The 19,637-nt window shown below is 35.4% G+C and overlaps 1 protein-coding gene across 5 annotated transcripts in view; it reads right to left on the minus strand.

Annotated features, from left to right (window-relative positions):
* Positions 1-19,637, minus strand: part of CRPPA (CDP-L-ribitol pyrophosphorylase A) — a 106,400-nt gene that overhangs the window by 43,311 nt on the left and 43,452 nt on the right. For all 5 annotated transcript variants that reach the window (XR_014849761.1, XR_014849763.1, XM_085050839.1 and 2 more), the window contains exons 5-8: positions 17,780-17,825; positions 8,773-8,870; positions 4,664-4,753; positions 3,860-3,952 (exon numbers count right to left, since the gene is read on the minus strand). Coding sequence is in view for 3 of the 5 variants with exons in the window: in XM_085050839.1 (XP_084906965.1) it covers positions 3,860-3,952; positions 4,664-4,753; positions 8,773-8,870; positions 17,780-17,825 (327 nt within the window). In the remaining 2 variants the exon portion in view is untranslated. The remainder of the gene's footprint in view (positions 1-3,859; positions 3,953-4,663; positions 4,754-8,772; positions 8,871-17,779; positions 17,826-19,637) is intronic.

The following is a 19,637-nucleotide window of genomic DNA, read 5'->3' on the forward strand; positions in this document are numbered from 1 at the left end:
GTATAGCATATTAGCTGCCTAAATTGGATTAATTTCAAGATAACACTTCAAGTTCAAAAAGCAGAAACTACCTCAAAAAAAGGTAGGGATATGGCTATCCTGAGCTCTTGTGCAGGGAAAGGCAGGTCTCACTTCCATCAGGGATGCAGCACAAACATGGCAGGTCTTACAGCACCTGAACTGAGTGCAAGCATTTGGACAATGCTCTCAGGTACATGGTGTGATTTTTGAGGTGTCTTGTGCAGGGCCAGGAGTTGGACTTGATGATGATTGTGTTGGGTCCCTTCTAGCTTGGTACATTCTATTATTCTATGAATTCTCTCCTGGGTATCTTGTGCAGGGCCAAGAGTTGGACTCAGTGATCCTTGTGGGTCCTTTCCAACTCAGAATATTCTGTGATTCCATAACTGGTATTTCCAGGGAGGTATCAACTAGGTCAACCCTTTCCCAAACCTTATGTGTCCAACAGTTTAATCAATTTACTTTACAAAACTGTAAAAGTCAAAATTAATGTACACAAAAAGTTTCAGTATCTATTAATAGCAGAAATACCTTTACCCCTAAAACAAAGGAAAAACATTTTTCTGGCTGAATGACACAAAACTTATCTGTGACCACTACACAGAGGTAGGGGCATAGAGATCACCCCAGAGACCAGTGCTTGAGAAAATTATTTCAGGTTTTCTTTGTACTTAATGTTCCATTTACCCTGATAGAAAATAGGTCCCCGCTCATTTTCCCTTGCAATGCTTTTTAAAAAGCTGTTTATTGCCTAAATGCATACTCACCAGAAGCAAAGCTATTGCCTTCTACTACACAAGGAGAGATTAATTTTCACACACTCATTATTTTGTTATTTTTTACCCAAAACAAGGCTAAGTACTGCTCATTTATAACTATTTACAAGAAATTATAAAACCTATTATTTTGAGAGAACTCAGCCGAGCTCCTCTTCACCATTAACCTCTTTGACAGCTTTAAAAAAGATTTTTCTCAAACTTACTTTGGTACTGAAATGCAAATAATTGCAACTACAGAGCTGAAGTACTAGTATTCCTTTCTTTCTTACACTAAGCAAAGCAACAAAATAAAAATCAAATCCATTCATACCATCAAATCCATCCATTTACAAACATGAAAATGCATTGTTCAAGAGAGTAATGTCAGTTTAAAAATACAATTCATCTGGTTATAGCATAACTGGAGAAGATACTGGCTTGATGCAATGAAATAGTTGCCAGAACTTTACCTCTGCGCTTCCTACTCCTCCTGTAATATTAATCTTCCCTTTTGTCCAGATACAGTAGTCCAACAGCTGCTTCAGCTTACAGATGCCATGAAACAATCCAGTCAGGCACCAGGATAACAGATAGACTTTGAATCTCCGGCAACTGATAGGTGGGGATATGGACAGAAATCATTGTGCCCAGGGCAAGCTCATCCTTTTATTGGAACAATGCTCCCTGGCCTGGTTAAACAGATATTCTGGCACAATAACAACACCTGTCATTTTTACAACTCAAGAAGATGACTATTGGAAGGAAAAATAAAACTTTTTTTTCGTAATTATCATATTATTATGAAAAAGTTACTTTTGTCATGAAATTAAATAGACAAGAACTTTCCAGTAACCCAAATCCAACTACATTAGACTGTTACTAGTTATGAGTTTAGAATGGAAGCAGTTAGCTGCTCTCCCCATTTATCCTTTCAACTCTTCACTACCAGAAAGAGTTTTACTTTTGAGAGTAGAAAAACATGTTTCCCTCACAGCTGGTACCTAAGACCTACACATTTAAATATCATCATACTGCTTAAATTCTGATTCACATTTGTCTGTGAAATATTTATATGTCCTTTTATGTCAAAAGAAAGTGTATCACAGGACTTTTCACAAACAATTCATTCAGGTAACATGTTAAAAAAGTATGTAGGAAAGAATAAAGTTGAGGAAAATCCCACTTATGAGTCTCAGTGAAGAGGATACCCAACAGCAAATTTAATTAAAGACTGCTGAAGGAAATTTCTGTCCCCCAACCATCTGTAACGAATTTTAGAGATCAGAAGTTTAAAGGACTTCAATACTTCCCAGTGATTAGATTAATATGAGACAAAGATTTGTTAAGCTAATTCTTTAGTCACTTAAAACATACCTTCCAGATCTCCTTTTTTTCCCTTCTGTTATTTCTAATAGCTAGGGTGGTACTTCCATCAAATGGAAATGTAGCACCAGATGCCCAAGTGGAATTAGGCAACATACCTTTAACAAATTTATTTCTACCTGTGTTTTAAATGTTGGCAACTGTTTCCACCTAGTTTTCAGATTTTCTTCCACTGTCTAGCTCTGGAAAATTTCAAATAGCTGTCAGAAACAACTGACAGATCTGCAGTATAGCAAGGGGATTAAACGTATCATTTTCTCCTAAGGTTATTTTAAAAGGTGTCCATCTAAATTATTTGTGCATGCTGCAGGCTGTCCAAGCAAGTACACTTGCATTAAAAATAGTTCTGGGTTCTACAATGACTTCAAGATCTAGCATCTCAGGGGCAAAACCCAGATGAGGTATAAGCATTATTCACATTCATACCTATTTCTCAGGAGATATTAAGACCAGAATATTTATAACTACAACTATCAAACCAACGTTTTCACATTCCTAGCATCACACTAAAAAAAGTATTTAATTCAAAGTTCAGACTAGAAAGTGCTATCAACTGGGTGCAAAATAAGCATGCTTTTGACACCTTAGCATTAGCTAGTTGATTAACAATTCTGACTTTATTGTCACACCCTCAAAATTCAACACAGAAAGAAATGTTTTTCTATATTCTTGATAAAAGACTAATTAAAACATATTCAGTCCAGAAAAGGGCATTTTACATACCTAGTAGCCTTGTAAATGACCAACAGAATTGGAAACATGTAAACGCTCTGATTATGAAAGGCAGAAATACTTTAGCTTTGAAAATTCAGTAAAATTAAAGCTTTACCCTGAAGTTCCTCAGAAAGAGGGTCAAGAAAGAAAGATGGTCTAGAAATAAAGTGCTAAATATTGATGTTCATAGAATCTCAGTAACTCACTCAAGAGAACAGCATATAATAGGTAAGAATCTAATAGGTATGATAGGTTAGGCTCTACAGAAGGATCTGGACAGGCTAAATACACGGGCAGAGGCCAAGGGTACAAGATTCAAGAGGGAAACGTGCCATGTCCTGCACTTGGGTCACAACTTCTGTACTCAGCACCACAGGCTGGGGGCAGAGTGGCTGGACAGCTGCCCAGTGGAAAAGGACCTGGGGATGCTGGCTGACAGTGGCTGAACATGAGCCAGTGTGTGTCCAGGTGGCCAAGAAGGCCAATGGCAGCCTGGCCTGGATCAAAAGCAGTGTAGCCATCAGAACCACACATAGACAGAAAAATATAAAGCCACTTAACTCTGTTTCAACGGAGCATCCAACCACAGCACATGATTCCCAGCAGAGATGGAGCACAACAGTGAGGCAGGAGTTGAGAGTTCAACACAGCTAGCCACAATGAGCCTTTCACAGAAATATATACCTAATAAACTGTCATTTATTAGGGTCAGTTTGCTTTCTGACAGCATATGCAGTACATTTGTTGGAGAGCAAATGAGTTTCTTTAGAGACTAATTTACAGCTTGAATTTACAATTTTATTCTGAATTAGCAGCAGTTTAAACCTAGTCTAACTTTAAAACTATTTATATTAAATATTATTTATATCAAATATGTATTTGATATATCAATATATTTATATCAAATATATTAAATATTTTAAAATAGTATTTTAAAATATTTAATCAGACGCTTTCTACAGTAACATACAGGAGTTACCTACCAAAATGAGGACAACTGGATATAAGAGAGGAATATTTGATTTTTCCAACATATCCACTAATTGCTGTGTTTCTTGGACGGCACACTTTTTATCCTAAATTAAAATAAATGTTTAGAATTAATGAGTACATCAATTATTTCATAAAAATAGAATTCAAAGATCTGATATTTACCAAAAAAAGGAGATATATCACTTTTTTGGTTTTGGGGGGGTTTTGGTTGCTTAGTTGATTTATTTTAATATACTTGTAAAGGTATTATCGGGAAAAGTTACAGATGTTTGAAAAAGAATGACATTAATAACATTACCAAATATATATATATATACAAAAACAAGTTTAAGGGTCTTGATTGGTTTCAGATACAGTTCATCTAGAGCCAACCTGTTCCCATACAAGTACCCAAATACAGATCACATAGCATGCACTTGTCCAGAATGGGAAACATTAATTTAGACCACCGTAGCAATGAATGCACTTAGATGACTACATCTATGACAGGCCACTCCTTAAAATAATTCACTTCAGTATAACATCTATGAAAGGAAATTTTTAACTACTTCCAGTTTTTTTCCTCCTATTCAAGAATTCATGGCTGGTTAACAACACAGTGACAGAAGTGTGAAATCAGAGGAGAATGAACAGACCAGTATCTCAAAGGTCTAATTTAGTGCACATCAGAAACACCAAACACCAAGCACATGAGGACAAAAATAGCAAACTTACTACGCAAATATTTAATTATTATTTACCATTACTAATAAGTTTTAAGTGCAAAATAAAAAGCATGCATCCTTACTACTTACATTTACACAAACAAAATTGTAGCACTGTCCTGAAAAAATGTTTTGTAGATGGCTATCACTTTTGCATGGAGATATTGAAATAGCTTCAACCTGATTAAACAAAACAAAAAAAAAAAAAAAAGGTCAAAGATTCTATCTCAGGCTTAATTATCTGCTAAAGCTTCCACGACAGTGGCAGAACTTGTTCTTTCAAATTATTTAAAACTGGCAATTATTATTTCCACTACAAAAACTGAAAATTGCTCAAAATTTTGGGGCACTCAGCAGTGAAGCATGGTGTCCAATACATGCTGAAGCATACTGCTCAGGACAGCCATTCCAAAAAGAGACAGGGAAGCATCAGAGGGAAGCATCAGACGTGAGCGCTGCTGCCTGGGTTAGGATGTTCAACTGTCTCCAGGGATGAAAACGCTGTTCATAGGATCAAAACAATCTAATGACTTTAGACATCTATTTCTGAGAAATTCTCTATAATACTCAAATATATACATTTTGTCTTCATGAAGTTAAAAATAAAATAAAATCAGTATGCATGAAAGACCAGATGCACTGATATTCCAGGATTCTCCACAGGACAAGAGTACAAGACTCATTTAGAGTTTCTCCTTGAAATAATTTCTTCAACGAATATTTTAAAGTACTTTCTTAAGCACAGATATACTTAATTGGAACCTTTAATACAAGCTAAGAAACTATCTTATCCCAATTAAAATAAAAAGCAGAATTAACTACATTATCAGCTTTGGAATTGCTTTAAATAAAACAGTAAACCAGGTAGCAGAAAGCGAACTTGTCCCCTAAGAGAAGATAACATTTTGAATCAAATAAAAAATCTTGACATTCAGGACAAAAAAAATCTTCATGTTGCTTCCATTAAATTAGCAAACCCCCCTGCTTTACTGTATAATTGAGCTTTATTTCTGCCCAAAAGATATAGCAAGTGACAGAAGCAATACACTGCTGCATTACCTTAAAATGCCATTTAATCCACAATCCAATATAAGTACAAAACACAACATTTAAAAAGACTTTGCAGTGTTATGTAAAGCTGTATTTCTTTACTTTGGTAATAGCCGGGAGCTAACTTGTTTGCAAGGGAAGGTGATTTGAAAACAAAAAGTTGATATTTATGCTCTAAAGATTTGAGTAACATTTTGGGCTGAAAATTTGATACCATAGCCAGAAATAGCTGGCATTTCTTATTTTAAGATTAAAAAATAAAATTCACAAAAGGTATGAATTATGTAAAAATATTTGGAAAATGCAGTACTCCAGGGCTCACTTGGCTTGAACCTCTGAAGACGTAAAATAAGAAATCCCTTGTACCTTTACAACCTTGCACATTCTTTGACAAACATGAGCATACTGCCAGCCAGAGTCTTTTCAGAAGGTGTTTGGAACATGACCCAAGGCAGAAGGCCTACTTTTACTTTTCCCTTTGAGACATTACAATACATGATGCTTAAGCTTTGCTGAACATTTAAAAATTCCTTTAGTGCATCAGAATTTTGATCTAACTTCAACAATTTTATAAAGTAGCACACTAAGATTTTTTACCACCATATTATCCAGCAAAAATGAAATAAAAATTCTCTATTGGAAAAGTAAGCACAGCTGCCTAAGTAGAAGCTTCAATAAATCATCAATTAACTAAAATTAATTCTTATTCTATTTGGCATTTAGTATCCTATGCAATAGTACTTTTTTAATTCAAATTTATATTAATCAATGTTATTAGCTACATAAAAGAGCAAAAATTACCTAAAAATACCCCTGTGATAAAAAGTGTCACATGTTTTAGTTTAAATAAAAGGAGTAGATGGACTTGCTTGATTACTTCTAGTCATTGTAACAAGTGATATTTAGCTACCGTCAAGAAGCAGAGATGGAAAATTTATATGAGCATGAAGACAGGAGTAACAAATGTTTTCTTTAAAGCTTTTTTAGTTATCAGATGCCCTGTATGGAAGTTTCAACTTTATTCAACATCCACTTTCATAAAATCAAAAATTAATACCAGGACATTTGAAACCTGTAGAAGTTATTTAAATTATATAAGAATTTAAAATCACAATTAATACCAATGCAGCAGATGGTCAATGCAATCATTAAGAAATTGGTGAATTTCTATTAGTGAAATGCTAGTCCTTTTTCTATTTGAAAAAAAAGCAAATATTTTTATATGCTGCTTGTGGATATTTATCCAGTCACAAAAATGACACATAACTTCATCAAGTTGATTACATATCATGTACAGCAGCACTTTGTCACTGAAAAAAACAGAACATGATTTCCTGTCACAGAAGAAAACACCTCCAGCTCCAATTCAGGTTTGTTTGCTTCAAAAGAAAGGGCTAAATAACAAATTTGAGGACAGACTCAAATTATGTTAATTTCACACTATGATATCTTTAACAAAACACTCATTCATTAGTTATACTGTTTAAAGTAACACTGATTAAAATGCTGTTAAAGTACTTCCCAAGTAATAACTGTAGCCTTGAAAATATTTTTAGAAAAGCTTTTATTTTCATTATCTTATTAGTTCAATAATTAGTTCAATTAGGTTTTTTTCCCGTTATTGACCTTCTCATTATTAGAGCCCCTCTCAGAAATCCTTTCAAAAAAATTTCTTTTTAATTCTTCTTTAAGGATATATGTAGAAGTTAACAAATACCTCAGAAGTAAATATGGCTGCTACTAAGAACTAGAGTGTCAAGAGTATCTAAAATGTTGAAATACTGATCTAAGTTAATATATACTCTACTGAATGATTCCCAGTCAGTCCCTTATTTAGATCAATTACCTTCCAATTATCCCTTTGAAAAAGTCCAGCTTTCAGGGTGGTACATTTACATTGCTTAAAATAATTATTTTGCACAAAATCCAATCTCTCTCACACAAGTTTACTGTCTTTCATTTCAGAACACATTGGCCTGTGCATACATTCTTTTTAAGGTTAGAAGTTCTGTATATTGTTAAGCTTACAAATTAACTCAGAGATTTTACTGTTTAAAAGTATGTGATGTCTTCCTCCTAATAGCAGAATAGTTAACACTGAGATTAAAAAAGAGAAATAGCAACAGATCTGGTGGCAGTGAAATGGAAACATATTTTTGCCCCGTTTTACAGCTATTGAGACAAGAAAAGATCTTATTCAACTGTTAATGATTTTAACTTTTAAATGTAGACATTTAAGAGATATGAAGCATGATTCCATATAAAATAGATTTAAAAAAAAAAAAAAACCGTAAGTGCAATGTCAAAAGATATTTCTAGATATAAAACAGCAATACAGGTTGGTAGAGAAACACATCCCTCTAATACCTAACACACCATGCAGAAGATCAACAGACATGAATAAAACCATTGCAGAAGTAATATTATGCAAATCAGGAAGCCTGTAGTTTTGAACAACTATTCCCTGTTTGTTTCTCTGGGTAACAGGAACACGTGACATCATCATGTAAGATATAATTAAGAATCACCCCAAAACCAGTCAAAATTTAAGCAATTACCAAATGTTAATCACCTTTGGGAAAATGGAAATATAGTCCTATTAGAAAGAATAATGGAAAAATATAGTTAAATGTCAGTAGAAAATTCCATCAATATTCTAAAGCAAAGCCTTCAATGAGCATTCACTGTGAGGAAAATGTATCCCTATCGCTCTACAAAAAGGCTGATTCATTTGATTTTGCCTTCACAGCTCTGCAGGAAAACAACTTACTCTTTAATTTGTTCAAACTACAAGTCAGACTTCAAAGTAACAAAAGCATTTCCTCTGTAACATATTTGTAACAATTTGGGGTTACTGAATTCATAAAATCTAAAGAAAATTGCCTCTCTGTGGTCTGGATTCAATTTTTCCTGTAATCTAATATGGACATTTTAAGTGGATCTGTAAGATCCCCCTCTGCAGCACAACTGGGCAGAAGATGCTTCCTTGGTAAATTCCACACCTGGTGTTAATCCCTTGAAATAAATACTACAGTCACACAGGAAGTCTCAGTTTCTGTTTTCACATCATTTAGACCATTTCTTAGGAGTAGTGGCAACCAGAAACATTAAATTAATCATACAGTTGACAGCCATAGAGTTGTACTTACTTTTATTTGGCTTTTCAGAGACTCAGGAAGGAGAAAACCTACTTGTGCATGAGTTTCCTTCACATTGGTGATAACACAAACTTGTTGTGATAGGTTGTCTGTGAGCAAGAAAACAACCTTAGTAATTCATGCAAAAAAAAATTATCCAAATTACTAATCTGCTAAACATTACCTTCAATCCACCTATTGTTGTCTCAACAGAACCTTTTCAACAGCTGTAAATCTAAAGGCTACAAAGCACAGCTAATGTAACAATGTAATTTATGTAGTATACATCTCATATGAAAAATTCAAATTGTATTTATACGATTTTTACATGAAATCATTGCAAAAGGCCTGTCCCCAGAGCCCATTTAAATCTATGGAAAGGTATTTGTTCAGGTCTGCATTGACACTAGGAGACAATCAAGAAAACTCTTTGAAAATTTCGTATCTTCAACAGATCACTAAATGCAGTGTCAGTAATATTGAGTAACTAAAGGGGAAAAAAAGAAAAAAAAAACCCATGAGATAACATAAATCCTCTTTCCAACAATAGTTACTAAAATGCTGGCCAAAAATGTATTTATGATACTGTTCAAGGAGACAGCAGATACAACTGTTCACCTCAATATCAAAGAAGTTGCAAAGTCAGTGACAAAGATCTCTGCATGGGCAACTTCCTAGATCTTTTGCTGGTGGGGGAAAATGCAGTATTTTGTTACTATCAAGAATAATAGTTTGAAGTTATTGCCTGATCTGTTCCACACAGCCAGTGTTTCAGAAAATTAGTAATTTCTCTTGTTATTCACCACAGTTTTTAGATTAAGTGAACATTTTCCTTTAAATCAAAAAATCAAAATTGAAGTCTGAAACTCTCAATTCTAATTCAGGACTTTTTCCTTTAGATGCTAAATTGACATGCAGAACAAAATATAATATTTCCAATGTTTTTGGGGTAGCTGTTCCATAAGCAACTAGATATTTCATAAATGTAAAGTCTAATTATGTTTAAAGTAGACTTCAATGAAACTCCAGGGACAGAAATATACCAAACACCACCACAAAATAAATTAGGAGTGAAAGACAAGAAAAATTATAAAAATATGGGCTAACTGATCTTCAAACAAGTCTGGATATAAACACACATATTTGTTGCATGTGGAAAGTTATTTATATAATTACATACCACACAATAAGTTCAATCAGATGCATTACTTCAGTAGTGCAGAAACATCTCACTTTCTATTGTAAACTCACAGACTTCTTTACAAAAAAAAAGACATTAAGATCTGAAAATTAATTTTAAAGCTGCTGTAGAGTTAACATTATTGGAAAGTGACTTGTGATTTTTAATCAATTTTATGTTAGCAGGAAAAGTGAATTAACCACTGGGAATTCCAAAAGATAATTAGAACGATTTTTTGAATAATGAATATTTATGATGTCCAATATTTACAATGTGACAACAAAAACAGTGGTGGCAACTGACTTCATATTAAGTTAGCAAGAATGGGGAGGGAGGAAGAAAGAGAGAAAACAGTAAACATCTGCTTCTAAACCATCACAACCAGATGGAAGTGAGAACTAAAAAAATGCATGGCCAGTTCTCACAGGACTGGAAATCACAGGATACCACAACTGTGGGAGAAGTTAATCTTCCCATAGATTCACTGGGCAAAAAAGTATACTGAACATGCATCACAGTTGGCTTCTACTTAATACAGAATAACTTTACAGTCTCAACTATGGGAAACCATATTGAATTAATTTCTTATCAGCAGAAAGAAACCAGTGGGTAGATTGAAATCAGAGCAAGAGCCACTTGAATTTAGTACTGTACACAAAGTGCAGATATAAGATAGATATACATAATAAGCCACACTAGCGTATCAGATTTCAAGAACTCAGACTCTATTGAACTAAGTAATTTAATGAAGAAGGTCAGATTGCAGCTATTAAAAAAAATCCACATGTGGAAGAAGGCTGTGGAATCCAAGAAGGCACCATTAGTTAGGCTCAGACAATTCTTTTTTAAAAGTCTGTAATCAACAGCAAGTGTCAGAAGTGTTCTCACAAAAGGCTGCTCAAAGGCTGCAGCTATAAAAATCCATCTCACTCCTCTCTCCAGCCCTCTTAGATCTCTAATTTCCTGTAATGTAAATGAGAAAGGAGAGGCAATTACAGAAAAGCCACTAAGATTTGCAGGTTAGATTTAATAATGAAGAGAGAAATTCCAACAAAGCACGGAAAACCGTATTTTTTATCTAGAGGAGGAACGTAACATTTTAAGTGGCAAGTATGTTAATAAAGTAGGAGAACATTAAAGTAATGATAATACACACACTGAAAAGATGCTGCATGCTTTTAAATGATCAAGGAAATGAGTAAAGGAAGTCTGAGAAATCATCATTTATAAAATCATTGTATTAAAGCAACAATTCTGTTCTAGTTAAAGTTTTAAACTCAACTTCCATTTAAATCCAAACTATTTCAAGTGGTCAAAAAAGATCTGTATATTAATTTAGACTGTTTGATCCTTTGCTGCACTGTGGGAAGGAAGACTGAGTGGAGCCTTCCTCCCCAAGACTGCTCATGCCCCACCTCTGCTAAGCTGGTGGAGCTCTGTCACTCAGTGTAGTCACTCTGAACCCAGTGGTCACAGCTGGAGTACTGGCTTGTAACTCCAGGGATTCCATGAGTTTTGCTGCCTGCCAGTAAAGCTGACAGTGTGCAGCATTTCATTCCTGGTTTTCAAAATTCTGTTTGGGTGAACAAAACAGTCATTCTGAAAAGCCATGACACAGCCATGTCACAAAGAAATTTAATATTCAGCTAAAAACATCTTGTTTTCCATTGGACTGATGGATAATTGAGGCTGGAAGGGACATCAGGGGGTCTCTAGTTCAAACTCCTTCTCAAAGCAAGATCACCCATGAGGTCAGGCCTGGTCACTCAACCCTTACTGCTCTGGCATACAATCTCTCCAAGCAACCTGTTCAGTGCTTGGTTGTCTGTCGAGGGTGAAAGAGGTTTTCCTTTTATTGAGTTGCAACTTCCCTTGGTTCAATTTTTGTTCAGTTGTGTTTCCTCTTGTCCTCCCACAATGAATCACAGCTCTACTTCCCTTAACTACTTTCTGCCATAACTTCCTTTTCATCTGGCCAACAGTTTTTCAGTTCTTTTCTCACTATTACATTACATATCAAACTCTCTACCTTGCTTTGGCTTCCTCTTCCTCTACTTCTTTAAACTTATTATTTCCCTGGAAATTTCCTCTCCCCCAAACACAAGAGCCATTTACTGGCAGCTTCTTTCCAGCTGTACCTGATAATGGAGTAGTGTTTTCCATTCACATGCATCACATTTGATCCCATCCATCACTTTTAACATACACTCGGAGCATATTTTTTTGCATAAAATAAAAAATAATTAAAACTTTACACTGCCGAATGTAAACATTAAACTCTATCAAAAGTTTTCTTCATTACAAAATTTCAGAATTTATTCCATTAAACCTCTTTTTTTCTCCATCAAAAAACTTAATTTTCAATTTTTCTATGCCCTTTAGAAAGGGCATAGAAAGCTTTAGATCACATTATTATTCAGCAACACCAGCCACAGTCTTTATCATAAGATCGTACCCAATTATAAATTAAAATGTATGCATGTTTATGGAACTACATGGTTAGATGATGTATTAACTGCACTCTAATGGAAGACTTAGAAGTTTACCTTGAAGAGCATGCCACAAACAAGCACCAATTCAAATAATACTTTCATTTGAATAAAGATAATAAATATCACATCCTAGAGAGTTAATACCATGAGAAAAAAAATTGCATCTGAATGGCAAATAGGTTTTACCCTACAGACATAAATTTTTTCTCTTAATTGCACATATATGTGTGTACATACACCTGGTTTTGGAAACATGCTCACATCACACCATTCTTAGTCTGCTATTACAACTCCTATTATTTTGGAAGCACATCCCTTTCAGCAAAATCTTTTTGAAGTTTGCAGTAAATTCCAAGCAAATTAATTTATCAGAATTCCATTTTCACTTTCTACATAGCAATGACTTGAGTGGTCTGGAAATTCAGTATGGTTCCCCCTGGCACCTTTAAAAACATCTTTGTTATGAGATGCTACCACTGTAAACACAAGAAAAATTAAATAAATACTGCCAAGCATTTAGTTCATTTACACTCAACAGAATGAGCTGAAATTTTTATTTGTATAATACAGGTAACCAAAAATATCTAACATTTTTTTGTTTACCCATTCCACATGTCTCTGTAGCCACAAAAACTAAAAACCAAACTTGACACTGTCCCTACCAATATTAGTATACAGGAAAGAAAGGAAGATTTTGTGGTAGAAGGCAAGGAAAGAGGGTTTTCACCAGACAGTAAGTATTTCAAGGAGTATTCCCCACCTGCCAGTCTATTTCTTTGCCTCAGACAGAGAACAGCCATTGGTTCATGAGTGTGCCCATGAAAATGCAGCCTACCTCACATAGGATCTCTGTCCTTTGCTAAACAAGACTTATCTCAATATTTTATTTTTATTAAAAGTCACGTGGTTTCTTCACAGAACACAAGTCATAATATGGAGCTCCCAACAGCTGTAAACAGCTTAAAGACATTACATTACAACATTTTTCTCAGTACTTGCAAAAATTATCATTTTATCTACATGAACAGATACTTTAGCCAAATGTGAGGGCAAGTTATCCTATCTGCAAATGCATGCACTTGTGAAAAAGTAATTTATAAAGTAAGGCCCTTGAGAAAAGAAAAACGAGGAGGAGGAGGAGAGAGAGAGAAAATGTAAGTTACAAACTTCTTCTGAGAAACACCATTTAAAGTTTACATGTTGGAACTAGAGTTCAAAGTTACCTACCTCGAGGGCAGTAATCCTAATGGAATTTTTTTAGGATGTTTTGTATTAGCCTGATCTTAACTGCATTTCTAGATGAGTCATCCTTATTTTAAGACAATGTTTTCTTACTTCAAGACTATTAAAAATAGGCGTATGCTGCCTTGTCTGCATACTCTACAAGTTTATACCTGCTTAACTAAAGAAAAGCATTAATTTGCTTTTTATAAAACAGTTATAAAAGAGACTTGAGGAAGTCAGGAAACTAAAAAGAAAAGTTTTAAGAAAACAGTCTGAAATGAAAAACAACTCATTAGTCTACTTACATCACTGAAATGTTTGTGTTGCCTTGAATAAGAATGATATGCATGCATTTAAATATCTAAGGTAAAAAAATATACGTAGGGATGTATGGTTTTCCTATTTCCATCTGAGTAAAGTTTAGCAAGCTGAAATTTGTTGAATTCCTGAAGGAAACAAAAAGTTTTGACCACTAGTAAATAAAAACTGCAGATGACATGAAATTTGGAATTGTAGTCACAATATGAAATGTGTACACTCAGAAGTTCTTCATCACTGCTGAGTTCATCCAGTGATGAAACGTGAATCCAGCACAATAAACTGGGTAACTTAATAATTAAGAAAGCTGTGAAGACTGAAACTGCAATAGGTAGCCAGTGTGAGGCCAGAGCAGTCAGTACCCTGCATCCTCCTAGCCCATACATTCAGCTTCTGGAACATCTCCAGAGGACCTTGACAGCATGCAAGGTGGCATTCAGAGAGCTGGTATCTTGCAACTCAACTTCACAGTCATGCAGGACTTCCCCGTCAGGTACTCTACATGGCACAAAAAGTGACTGGTAGGAGCACATCACTTACAAGAGCACATAGTGATAGGGCAAGTAAGAATGGCTTCAAACTGAGAGTAGGTTTACATTACCACAAAGAAATTATTTACTGTGCAGGTGGTGAGGCCAGGTTGGATGGGGCTCTGAGCAACCTGGTCTAGCGAAAGGTGTCCCTGCCAATGACCAAGGGGGTGGAACTAGATGAACTTTAAGGTCCTTTGCAACCTAGGCCATTCTATGACTCCATTATTCTGTGATTCTATGATACAGCACCATGCAGTGGATTCTGAACTTTCAAGAAAACCAGACACTGTGATATAGTCAATAACGCAGCTTGCAGGAAAGGCTTAGCTGAGGATGCCTTGGCTTGTAGGATGGTTGCCATTCTCTAAGGTGATTATCCTTGAAGCTTTCACATAGGCACAGCACAACACAGCAGCACATAGCTAATAAGATTTCTTCTGTAGAACTGACAACCATAAGAATAAATGATGCCATACAGGGGTACATCAGGATGATGCTTCAAAGGACAAAAATATATCCTCCCCTTAAATATGCTTTAAGTGTGGAATGAACTGTGAATGAAGTGCCTGCCTAAAATTAATTTACATGATTCAGCTGTCCATTACCAAAATTCATGCTATAGCCACCTGAAGATCTGAGATTTGAAGCCTTTCGAAGGGCACAAAACAGATAAGGCACAATTTTCAAACTGCAGTCTTGGAGTACTAACAGTGCCAATTCAAAACTCCATTAAAGATAATTAATTATGTAAGATAACTTTGTTATGCAGTGTCCTAATTTGCTATGGAGGACTCATTATACTGCTTGCATAAGGAGCAAAGAACATGTGTGGCTTCTGCTTCCTGAACTCATGCAATGCAGCAAGAAGCAAATCGAAACTTCAACAATCTTAAAGTACAGATTTTCATGGAGACCATCATAATAAGGCTACTGTGGTTACAGAAACAGATATATTGCATGCTGCCACAGTATTGGGACATAAGATAAATAAAGGGGTTAGCCTGATTGACCACCATGAAGGTCTTTATTTTTACTTTAAACCACACAAGCTTTTTATTATAAGCAATGTCTGGAAAAGATTGCAATGGCTTTAATGAAAACAAAAAAATGTGACAATATTACATATATATATTAAACTAATATAATAACTTACTTCCTTTAAAGACCTATGAAGCCTTTGTATACATGGAAACATGGAAATTCATCCAGATGAAGGTTAGTTTTGTTTTAAGTTTGTAATATTTTGACCACTGAGGAAGAGTCTGGCTCCATCTCCTTCACTGTACCCCATCTGGTATTTCAACACATCCCTCTGAGCCTTCTCTTCTCTGGACGTAACAGTCCATGCTCTCACAGCTTCTCCTCATATGATAGATGTTCCACTACCTTAATCATTGTCATGGACCTTTGCATGACTCTCTTCAGTATGGCCATCTCTCCCCTGAAAGGGAAACCCAGAATTGGACCCAACACTCCAGATATAACCTCACTAGTGCTGAACATAGAGGAAGGATCACCTTCCTCAAGCTGCTGGTAAACACTCTGCCTACTGTAGCCCAGGGAGCTGTTGGCCTTATTTGCCATAAGGTTGCATTGCGAGCTCCTGCTCAATTTAGGGGTGTGTTGCCAGCTCCTCTTCAATTTGTTGTCCACCAAGACCTCCCAGGGCCTTTTCTGCAGAGCTGCCTTACAGCTTGTCAGTCCCCAGACTGTAACAGGGCTTCCCTTCCCAAGGACAGGAGTTGCATTTCCCCTCGCTGATTCTCACGAGTCTCCTGTTCATCCCTTTCTCCAGCCTGCCAAGTTCCTTCTGAATGGCAGCAAAACCACCTGGCCTATCAACTACTCCTCCCAATATTACATTATCTACAGACTTGATGAGGGTGTGCTCTGCCCTGTCATTCAGGTCCTTACTGAAGATTTTAACTGTCATGGACTCCTAGGGTAGAGCACTAATGATTGGTCTCCAGCTGGGCTTTACTCTTTGAGCTTGACAGTTTACCCAGTTTCAATCCACGTCCACTTTTCTAGTCTCTACTTCATCCGACTGTCCATGAGAATGCCATGGGAGTTAGTGTCAAATGCCTTGCTGAAATCAAGTCAACCACACCCACTGCTCTCTTCTCATCCACCAAGCCAGACATTTAATTTGAGAAGGCTATTGTGTTGGTTAGGCATGATTTCTGCTTTGTAAATTCATGTCAACTATTCCCTGACACCTTCTTTTCTTCAGCATGTTTGGAAATCCTAAACTTGAAAGCTAGGAGTGTGTAACCTCTAAGAATCCTACACAAAGCAAGCAATGAAGATGAGAGTCCATTCCCTGTCAGAACCAGAAATGTCCAGGCTTACAAGCCCTCTTTTTGATTTGTGCCTGAAAAGTTCAGTCAAGTAGTTGTAACAATGCAATCTAATATGCAATATCTGCCCACTGTAACAACCACAGTCAACAGCTAGCCAGTCACTCACCATGCCCCAAAAGCACACAGGTTTTGCTCTGGTTTTCTTAAATAGGAATTGCACTCTTTTCTCTGGAAAGGTATTTTTAATTGAAAGGGAGGTCCCTTTCTCTTTATCAGCTTTTGGGGTTTAATCCCTCAGTTCACAACAAGGAGTCAAGCAAGAGTCTCCTGAACCACTGCCTATCAATCTACAATAAACATCAGTGTGCTCATTATACAGTATTTGAGAATTCTTCCTTTCTACATTGTTTTTGGAGTGAGTCAATCTAGATAAAGGCTAACTCCAGTCTTTATGCTAAACTGCTACGAAGCCATTGCCATCAGTACACAAAATAAGAGGTTAACAAGCTGGTCAGCAAAATGTTGATAAATTAATTAAATACCTCAATCACATAATTGCTATATCAATTTAGGCAACAACTGGCTGTATGTAAAAGAGTGAAGAGCCTTAAAGAATTAATATCTAATTTTCAGTCTACTACATAGAATAGAAAGATGGAAAGTATTCAGAATTGACCTGCAAATGAAAGAAAAAAATAAATCGTTTCTTCCTTATAAAGCCCTTCAAAATTAATCTCTGTTTGACTGTAATATACACAGCTTTTTATAAGGTTCTGTGTTCTAAGAGATGTAAATAAAGATAAATATATGCGTAACAAAAAGATTCCAGTAAACAAACTAAAACAACTTGCCTAAGCACATTTTATCCATCGTAAAACTTTTCTTAAAGACATTTCAAACTATAGCACACAAAATTGTTAATTAGATTCAGGAATATGCAAACCGACAGTTGCAAGGACAAACACATACCCTTAATAATCGATTCAGCTGCATACAGATCCCGCTTGTAGGTCACCTAAAGGACAGACAAGCCTCATTAGATTTCACACAGCAGGAAAGAATGTAAAACAAATACAAAAATGGCCCTGAAAACAATTCTTTACATTTTAAATACCATAAACAACGTATATTGTCAATTTCTTAATTTTGGTAAAATATAACTGACAATTTATGAGAATAGAGGTTGCAGAAACCTGGAGACTTGAGAAAACCCCTTTTCCACATACTTAGATCTGCTTAGAACTCATTTGAAGCCTAAAACTATTTTCAATCCTTTGAAAAATCATGAAAACATGATAATACATCTATTTTTTTACATATCCATTCTACTCCAGTTTTATTGCAAAGTGGAATAATTTTTGATAATTGGGATCATAAAAATTATAGCCAGGGAGAAACCTTGTTATTGCTTTTACTAATACAGGTGCAATCTTTTCAGTAGTGCAAGTCTATTACTGTTAATGAGAGTCCAATTAACCAGTGAGAGTTATTGAGACTACAAGTAGACTGTGTGTGAGCTTTCAGAGAACTAATAAACAACAAGTTCTCCTTGAAGACATTAATCAGATCAAGTTAGATGAACAATAAGATGCTGAATAACTACTTGGTAGTTGCAAAAACACCCTTCATATCTGTCTTTGTACCCTCATGGTGGCTGACAGTCCCAATAATAGGCTTTGAAAATAAAATAACAGAAAATTAAAGTCAGCATCTACCCAAGCCATTAATAGTCTTCACTAGTAATGTCTTCAAAATGACAAGCAGTGACTTGAATTGACATGACTCTTAAATATTTGTATTTGTTTTTACTCTAAGTTCCTTTTGTGCTAAATAAAACTTCACTGGATTTTCTGATTTTTTTTCACTAGAGCCTGAATAATTTTTTTCTTTCTTTTTGAAATGAACTGAACAGGATTCAAAAAGCTTTAGTGCTGCAAAGTAAATCTTACAATAAGATGCCATCAATGCCATCAGCATATTAGTCTCCAAGTAAGTGATTAGTTTGATTTTAACATAAGGATGGTGTAATCACTTTCCTTTCAATCTCTTAAATTAAGCTCTGTATTACAGTCAGAAACACAGTCAGAATCACATCTCATGATTTCCCCAATGCATTATATTCTTTTAAAATTAAAAACTAACTTACTTCCCTACAGTTTGTCCTGCAGAAGAAGCAGCCAGAGAACGAATCTAGACTGATCAATCTTAGCAGTCTGAGTTTACGTACAGACATTTACATTTCTAATTACTGTTGGGAAGAATCAATGTCTTGAAATTAAATTTAAGGACAGAGTGACCAGTTGAGTGACTGATTTTGCTGAGAGGTTTCTTTCTATTCACCAGATTCTAGAGGGCATTTATACTGGACTTTCAGCAAAGTGTAACAGATTATAATCTCAAAACCTTTCAAGAAACAAGACTGAGGTCTCTCAGAAATCGTCCCAGATATTCTAACATTTACAGTCTCTTTAAGATGCAAAAGTATTTTTAAACAGTTTGTTCTAAAAAAAACTGTAAGTGTAGTCTTCAATAAAATAGCACAGGAGAATGAAAAGTTAAGAATTAACCTTTAAAAAATCTCTTCTGAAATTCTGAGACAGACATCACCAAATGCTTTGTTTCCTAGAGAAATAAATCATTGAAGACCATATCACATGCTTCACATGTATTTCCTTCATAATCTTTGATCCTATAAGTTAATTTCAGATACCAGCTCCTATAAGTTTTGTGAAAATTGCAGAGTTCACAGCAAAACTCTTGCAGATACCATGAGACCACGCCTTACCAGTCAAGGATGGAGGGTTTCTCTATACATCTTTCAATTTGA

The sequence above is a fragment of the Lichenostomus cassidix genome, chromosome 2 (assembly GCF_008360975.1).
Source record: "Lichenostomus cassidix isolate B80296 chromosome 2, HeHo_3.0, whole genome shotgun sequence".
NCBI lineage: Eukaryota > Metazoa > Chordata > Aves > Passeriformes > Meliphagidae > Lichenostomus > Lichenostomus cassidix.